The 9,087-nt window shown below is 36.0% G+C and overlaps 1 protein-coding gene across 1 annotated transcript; it reads right to left on the bottom strand.

Annotated features, from left to right (window-relative positions):
* Positions 1 to 7,714: 7,714 nt before the first annotated feature.
* Positions 7,715 to 8,518, bottom strand: LOC101591106 (E3 ubiquitin-protein ligase RNF138-like). Its single transcript, XM_012512702.1, is given in 3 exon segments — positions 7,715 to 8,045; positions 8,047 to 8,149; positions 8,404 to 8,518. Coding segments are annotated over 3 exon segments (549 nt in total).
* Between the last annotated feature and the right edge of the window lie 569 nt (positions 8,519 to 9,087).

Below are 9,087 nucleotides of genomic sequence, written 5' to 3'. Positions count from 1 at the left end.
CTGTTGGGCTACACTGAAATTTCCTCCACCATATTAGCTTGCTACCCTCAATTTTAGTGTCTTGCAAAGTCTCAGAACATGAGCAAAATACAGACAAACTTTCTACCAGAACACAACACACATGGACTATAGTACAAATGTCAATGGAGTCCTTGTTCTCAGCTGAAACATCCTGAACCTAGCCTTCACATTCTCCAATTTTATGAGCATTTTGGGTTTCTGAGTTCTCACCAGAAACTAACATCAGGCTTGGCTCCCAGGATCCTAGGGCCTTTCCAGCCAGCATCTCCAAACCTTTCTAAACATCCTATCAAACTGCCAAATTGACATAAATCACATAGCAATGTACAGTCACAGTGATGGCTTCATTTCTCTGGTATCAAAATCTGTGTCACTTAGCATTCAGTAGGGACAGGTTGTTATAAAAAAACAGTCAAAAGTTAAAACTTAATAGAGTTAGTTAGAATTACACATTTCTGGGTGTCTTATTTACATATAGGCTGCAAATTAAAGATTTACTGACCACTAGATTTTTAGCCTGGATAGAATAAAGAAGGGAAAGAAGAAGAAAGCCTTCCCTTTTTTGTTTCTTAGGAGGACTACAGTTGTAGAGTCTGAAAAGTGGTGCTTGAGGGATGACACTATACATAGTTAACTTTCCATTGTTGAGAGTTGATATTCTACATTTCTAATTAAATTAAAAATCTTAATTGCCGTGTAACTTCCTTTAGTTCTGTTGGTTTTACTCCTAACATTTATGACACAAAGTATGTGGTTTTTCAACAACCAGTTCTTCATATTTCCTGACAGCAATTGGGTGTCCAAATATATATAATATTTGGTCTCCATTTTCAGGAATAAAACTCCTAAAATTCTGTAATTTCCAGAATAATATCTATGAAAGGAATAACTACTGCTATTCATAGTGAGCTTCTTTCAGCTGCTCCTGAATTAATGCTACACTAGTGACACTGGTGGCTCTTGGTGAGCTTGGTAGCTCCAGCAAAGGGACTAGTGGTTGGTGGAGCAAACCACCTGCTTGGAGTAGATGTTTCAGCTCTGCTACACCCTTGGGGAAGATATGGAGATAAAGTTAACCACCAGTGGTCAAAGATTTCCTCAGTGTTGCCTAAGTAGTGGGGCCGCTACAAAAACCTAAACAAAAGGCATTAGAGAACTTCACAGTTGGCAAATGCATGCATATGAAGGTGGTGCAGTCAAACTGCACAGCAACAAAAGTTCATGTGCTTGGGAGCCCTTGTGCTGTATACTTACACAGCTGAATGTTTGCCTGTATCCTCGATAACATAATTTAAAATATAATAATTGTTTCCCATGAGTTCCATGAAATGGTCTCTGAAAAAACAGACCTCAGTAAGGGAAGATCATGGAGATTCCAAGTTTATCCCCAGTTTGTCAGAAAGGCAGAGGGCCGGGTATTTGCAGTAGGCATACAGAATAGGGCAATTTTGTGGGACCAGGCTCTGTGAGTTCTGATGCTAAACTCTGAGTATTTCGTATCAGAATAAAAGTGAATTGTGGGACATCCAGCTAAAGTCCAAAGAGTTGAATAACTGGTTTCTGGTGTAGAAACAACACATTTTATGCCAGAAGTGCTGAATAAAAATAATTAACAGGGCCAGTGAGATAGCTCAGTGGACTTAGTGCCTGCTTACGAAAGCGCAGGAACAGGGTTTGATCCCCAGCACCACATGCCATGGCAGCCCTGTCTCTGGGCATGCTGATCCAGCCACTCAGTCCAGGTATGGTGACACACACCTGTAATCCCAGAGCTGAAGAGGTTGAAAATAGGAGGATCACTATGAGTCCAAGATGCACAGTGAGACCTTGTACCAAAACACATTTTAAAAAAATTAACAATGCATCAGTGTGCATCATACACGCTGAAAGCCACAACAAATAATGTTATAGCTGGTTTTAATCATGAAATTACGTTTTTGAAACCCAGAAGAAAATTATTCTATCACTTACATAGTTACTATTTCTAATGTTTTCCTCATTTGATATTTAACATTTCCCCCTTGAATCACATATCTTTTTGGCCAATTATTTCGGAGCAATCTCTTCTACCAATGAGATTTTTTTCCTTACTTTAGAATATGATTATTTCACTTTGGTTCCTTGTTATAACTCATTGAGGCTCTCAGTTAACCTCAGGGAAAATGTGGCAGGATGAGCAAAATATGGACAAGAGACAAAGTTGAGGTCAGGTGAAGGTCCTCTCTTGCCTGGTGGAAGGAGAACAACTGAACAACAGTAGGGGTATTTATTTATACTTTTGCAAAGTTAGTAACAGGAGACACAAGGCTGCCTAGCAACTAATGACTGAAATTGTGCAGGCAGGATTTTTTTTTCCTCAACACTGGTAGCTTGGTTGCTTTTGGAGCTTGGCCCTTGTGTTGCCTCCAAGTATATGACAAATTCCCAGCTTCAGCCACTTCCTACAATTCCTGAAGGACATTGTCACTGGATATACAGTTTTGGTTGACAATATTTAAAGATTTTTTTTTTCTGGCTTTCATGCTTCCTAGTTAGAAATTCCCATCCATTTGAATATTTCTTCTTCATATACTAAATACATCATTTTACCACATGTTCAGTAGACTTTTTCATCTAGTTTCAAAAGTTTGTGATATGTCTACACTGAGATTCCTTTGGGGGTTACTGCAGTTCTTGAATCTGTATGTGAATGTCTGCTAGATTTAGAAAGTTTTCAGCCCTTGCTTGAAAATCTTTTTTTTTTTTTTTTTGTACACACTATTTCTCATTTACTTTTTGTAGTCTACTAATGCAAATATCATATTCAGTATTAGCCCCAAACTCCCTGGCTCTTCTTTTCTGTCTTTTGTCTGTTGCTCAAAATAGATAATTTTGTTGATCAGTCTTCAAGATCAATGGCTGTATCACCTTTTGGCTGATGTTAAGCCACTCTAGTGAACATTTTATTTCATTCACTGGACTTCTTCCAGTTCTCACTTAGTTTTCCTTGATGTTTTTTTCTGCTGATAGTTTCTACATTAATAATCATTTCAAATAGCAGTGTTATTATAGAGACATGAAAATTTTCCACTGTGTGTCACTCAGCATGTGCACTTGCTGATAGTCTTTCCTCATGAAACTAGAGAGGCTTATGGTTCTTTGCATGCAATGTAATATTGAATGATGGTAGCTATGTGAATAGTCTATGTAATTGGATCTTGCTAAACTTTCATGGAGAATTCTTGTGTTATTTAAAATTAGTACATGTTTCCAGGACATAATGTTTTCATTCCTTTCATGGAGTCAGTGTATGTTCAAACATGTGTTAATTTGTTGTTGTTGTTGTTGTTGTTGTTGTTGTTGTTGTTGTTGTTGTTTTTATCCCCAGTCCCTGCTTGCCTCCATCTCTTATCTCCCCATTTGAGAAAGATCTATTTTCCTACTTCCTTTTATCTATATTGTATTAATCATTTTGTATAATTTGTATTTCTCATACAAGAGAAACCATGCAGGGCTGGGGAGATAGCTTTGTGGTCTAAGCACCTGCCTGGCAAGCACAAGAACCCAGGTTTTTAATCTCCAGTACCACATACTGATCTGGCCCTGGAACACTGGGTGTTCACTAAGTGTGGTGGTGCACAGCTGTAATCCCAGTGCTGGGAAGGCTGAGATAGGAAATCCAAGCTGTGTGACAAGACCCTGTACCAAATAAATAAATAAATGATTTCAATTTTAAAAAAAAAAAAACTGCATTATTTAGATTTATGTGTTTGGTTTATTTCACATTATGATCTTCAACTATGTCCATTATCCTGCAAATAATGGGTTTGTCTTTATAGTACTGTAACACTCCTTTGTGTGTAAATTCCACATTTTCTTTATCCACTCATCTGTGGATGGTCACGTAAGCTGCTTCCAAGACTTGGCTGTTATAAATACAGATATGCATGTATCATTGTACTATGATGTCCTTAACTTTTCTAGGAAGATTCTTAGAAGTAGAATAGCTGGATTTAATGAAATTGTTTGTTCAACTTTTTGAAGCATCTCCAAATTGCTTTTCATACTAGTTGTACTAGTTTTCATTTGCTCTAAGGGGAGGGAAAGGTTCATTTTTTCTCTACACTTGCTATTACTTGATTTCTTGGTGATGGCCATTCTGTGTGGGATATGCTAAAATATCAGAAGTCTTAATTCACATTTCTCTAATGGTCAGTGATGAAAATTTCTTCATGTATTTACTGGCCACTTGTACTTCTGTGAAGTGACTATTCATTTCACTGGCCCATTACTTGTGTCTATTATTTGAAGTGTTGAATTTTCACGAGTTCTTTACATTCTCTTTATGTTAATTCTTTCTCTAGGGAATAACTGAAAAGATTTTTATCCCTTTCCATAGGTTATCTCTTCATTCTGTTTGTGATTTTGCTTTAAAAACCCTTTAATTTTGTGTGTTCCCATTTGCTGATTCTTCGTACTTCTTCCAGGGTCTTTTCAGAAAGTCCTGTCCTACATCTATAACTTTATGAGTTTTACCTATTGTATCTTCCAGCAGATTAAGTGTTTCTGTTTCGGTTTTTGGATCTATTTTTATTCTAGTTAGTGTACTGAAAGATAGGGTTCTAGATTCAATCTTCTGCATCTTGATCGCCAGTTAACCCACTGTCATTTATTAAAAGACCATCTTTCCTCCACTGTGTTTTTGACCCTTTTACCAAAGATCAAATAGTTGAACGCATTTTTTTTCCTTTTTCTGTATATCCATTCTGACTCTCACGTGTTTTTCTGCCATTACCATGCTGTTTTCATCACTGTAGCTTTGTGATATAACTTCAAGTCCAGGAATGTGATGTCTCCCTGTTTCCTTCTTATCATGGATTGTTGTGGCTATTCTGAGTCTCAATATGAATTTTAGGATGGTTTCTTCCAGTTCTGTGAATGCTGTTGGAATTTGGATTCACTTTGCATTAAATCTGTATTCTAATTTTGGAATTATGCCATTTGATTATATTTGTTCTGCCTATCCAGGAACATGAAACATTATTCCACTTTCTGGTGTCCTCTTTAATTTCCTTTTTCAGAACACTGCTGTTCTGATTATAGAAGTCTTTCACTTCCTTAATTAGGCTCATTCCTAAGTATTTAAATTTTCTTGGTGCTATTCTGACTGGTAATTTTTTTCCTAATTTCTTTCTCAGTGGATGCATTATTGATATATGGGAACACTTCTGAGGGTTTTTTTTGTTGTGTTGATTTTGCATTCTGCTATCACCAAATTTGGTTATTAATTCCAAGAGTCTTAGAATTCTAAGATTAGACAGGGGATCTTCTATATAAAGGATTGTCATTTGCAAACCAGTGAAAATTTGATTTCTTTCTTTCCTACACATACCCATTTTCTTTTTCCATAATTGTTCTTGCTAATGTTTCAAGTTCTATGCTAAAAAGGAATGGTCATAGGGGACATCCTTTTATATTCCTGACTTTAAAAGAAACAGCTTCAGTTTTTCCACATTTGATATGACATGGGCAGTAGGTTTGTCATAATGGTTTTTATGAAATTGAGTTAAGATCCTTCTATTCCTATTTTATTCAACCTTTTTATCATTAGAGGATGTTGGACTTTGTCACAGGCTTTTTCTGTATCTATTAAGATGATCATGTGATTTTTGTCCTTCCTTCTGTTATGTGATGCATTACATTTATTGATTTCTGTATGTTAAACCATCTTCACATCCATGGGATAAAGGCTACTTGGTAATGATGTAGGATACTTTGTTAAATTTTGCACTCAGTTTGCCAGTACCTTGTAGAAGATTTTGCACCTATGTTATATTTTAAAGAGATTGGCCTATAGTTCTTTTTTAGTTGGATCCTTGCCTATCTTGGGAATCATGCTAGTTTCCAGGAATGACTTTTGGAATACTCCTTCCTTTTCTTTCTTTTTTTTTCTTTTTCAGAACTGGAGATTGAACTCAGGCCCCTGCACTTGCCAGGCAAGCACTTATTCCCCTGAACCATCTCCCTGGCCCCAGTCCTTCCTTTTCAATTTCACTAAAGAGCTTAAAGAGTATAGGTGTTAGATTCTCCCAGAAATTTTTGGAGAACCACCAGTGCATCAATCTTAACTTGGGCTTTTCTTAGTTGGTAAGATTTTTATTACTGCTTCATTTCTTTGCCTTTCATTGGATCACTCGCAATTTTTAAACCTTCTTGGTTCAATTTTGATAGTTCATATGTACCAGTTCTATCTACTTCTGAATTCCCCAATTTACCGAATACAGGTTTGCAAAATACTTGTTAATATTTTATTTCATGTGTCCACTGTGATTTTAGTTTTTTCATTTAAATTGCATTGGCTTGATTCTTTTCTCTTGTTTTGGGTAGAATGACTAAGCCTTTATTTATTTTGGTTTATTCTTTCAAGGAGTAAGTCCATTGTTCAATAGGGAAATAGTGCCTGGTAAACATTTGCCAGCTGCACAATATCGTTGAGAGTAACAAATGAGGGCCATATACAGGTAACTCGGTGTAAACTCAGTTTTAAAAATGTAATTAATAACAGCCAACTACTCCATTTAACATTTGTAACATTTTAAAAATTCAGTGACATAAAATTGTAATCAAATCCGATAGACATTTCAATTCTATATTGCTTTTCCATTTTAAAAATCTTTAATAGAAATTCTGTATATAATATGACAAATTGCATGCAAAGATATGTATGTGATATATATATATATATATAATACGTATATGTATACATACATACATACAAAGATGTATGCATACACATCTTTAGCTTTGAATGCATTTAAACATCTTAAGTTTCCACACAATATGTGATCACCTCAAAATTTCTACTGTAAGTTTGATCTTAGCTATTGAGAAACACACTGGCTATTCAAAGTTTTGAGAGCAAAAAATGGCTATATAGCTTGGGATATATTAGAAATACAAATTAGTCAAATAAACAGGATTGAAATGACCTGCTGCTCATCAAAGAAATACATTTTTGTCTGAATATTTCCTGCTAATAGAAAAAAAAATCCTTATAATGACCATACACTTTTTAGAAAGAGTTTTTTTTTTTTTTTTCTGAACCCCCTCCTCAGGATGCCTTCAGGGCAGGTCTGGTTTGGCTTGAGGATGAGGGGGTTGAACTACAGCAGGCTGAGCCTGACTGCTTTGTTTCAGCAGGTACTTAAACACCTGAGCTAATGGGCAGGCCCCTACCTTACACTTTTTAAAGCTTAATTGCTAAAGAAAAATCTCACTAGTTTTCAAAAATACTTACCATTACACAAATACAATTTTTTTTCACAGTTGAATTCTTCAGTGAGAATGTATTTTTAAAAACTTCCTTTGGACTATTCCATTTAGCAATTTAAATTTCTATTCTGCAACTCTGATAATGCAGATTTGTTAGGTTTACAACAATTGCAACCTTCAGAATTTGCTACTGTGCTACTTATGTATAAAAAACTACATGTGAGGAACTGAACCAAATTTCAAAAGCAACATAGTAATGAAAAATCCAGTCATATGTAATACCAAGAGATGAAGTATAACAGGGATTCTCTTTCCACCACATTAGTGAAATATAATCTTTTTCATGCTTTTAATGTAGTAGTGTAACTTTCATTTTTTTAACTTGTCAAGAGGATGAAATAAAAATTTTAGGTGGCCAACCTTTATTTTTTAATTAGAAAACTTAAACAGACTGAAGTACTTTTATTAATATACACATCAAGTACTGAAACGATGACTTCAGGTAATTTTCCTTCAAGATACGTACAGACTTCAGACGTTTACTTAAAAGATTCAACAGCAGTTGAAGATTCTGGGTTTCTTCATCTAACTGAAGATTCACAAATTCTCCATAATCAAACTGTTGTCTTTGATTTAGATGACCAAATAAATTTCTAGTAATCTGGCTAGGGTATCCCCAAAGAAGAGACACAAAAATAGGACGTGTCACAGGAACTATGTGAAATAGGTGGTTACTATTACAGTGATCCAGTCTGGTAAAATTAAACTCCTGAAAAGAGACACTTAAGGGTAGGTCATCCAGAACTTATATTCTTTTGGTAAGCGTCTGTATTATCAGATGTGGATAGCCCATGCCTATTATTGTTCTCAACAGAACCTTGAGAAATCTGAAAGTTGGCAATGATAGAAAAACACCATACTCATCCTGATATTTCTTACAAGATCTGTAGTAATGTCTTATGAGACAGGACTTATGTTTTGCATAACATCTGCAGCTACCAGAAAGCTTCTGCATGATGTTTCCGAGATCTAAGGCCTGTTCTGGACATCCTGTCTCTTCTAGTCACATTTCTACAACACAAGGAACAATGTATCCACTTTCTTTCATTTTGGTCAGTAAACATTTTCTACAGAACACATGCTGACAGGCTGCAGTCTGCACAGGCATCTTGAGCACCTCCTGACATACAGGACAGCAGAAATCATCTTCAGCATAGGACGTGGCTGCAGATAGCTCTTCCGCCATGGCAAGGGGTGGGAACAAGGTGATGGTAGCAGTCGGCTAAGGTAGTGGCCTGGCCCCTACTCCCTGCACGAACCTGAAGGAAGAAGGGAATCTACTCAGGAAGCAGTCTGTGCCAGGAAGTATAATTATGTTTATATTTATCTGACCTCTTATGTTCATTAGTACTTATTTTATGAAATTGGATATGCTGTTGTTCAGGGCATATATGTTAAGAATTATCTCTTCCTGATAGATTGTTCTGGCTTGAAGTCCACCTTGTCTGAACAGAGGATAACTATACATGGTTTTGTATAACAAGTTCCTGTTGCATGGAAGTTTCCATTCTTTTATTTGTCTGTTTCTACTTAGATTAGATGTGTTTCCTCATATTCAGTATATTACTGAATTTTGCTTCTTGGTCCATTCTGTCAGTATCTGTCTTTTGGTGGTAGAACTGAGACCATTCATAATGAGAGCTGTGACCAAGTGGGTTTTGACTTATTCTTATTGCCTTATTTTCTTATTATCCATTCTTTCCTTCTATTTAGGAGCTCACCCTGCCTGTCATATTGATTCTATTATACCTTTGT

Source organism: Octodon degus, unplaced genomic scaffold (assembly GCF_000260255.1).
Source record: "Octodon degus isolate 3935 unplaced genomic scaffold, OctDeg1.0 scaffold00261, whole genome shotgun sequence".
Taxonomy (NCBI): Eukaryota; Metazoa; Chordata; class Mammalia; order Rodentia; family Octodontidae; genus Octodon; species Octodon degus.
The sequence above is the reverse complement of the archived record's forward strand: the minus strand, read 5'-3'. Positions and strand labels throughout refer to the sequence as shown.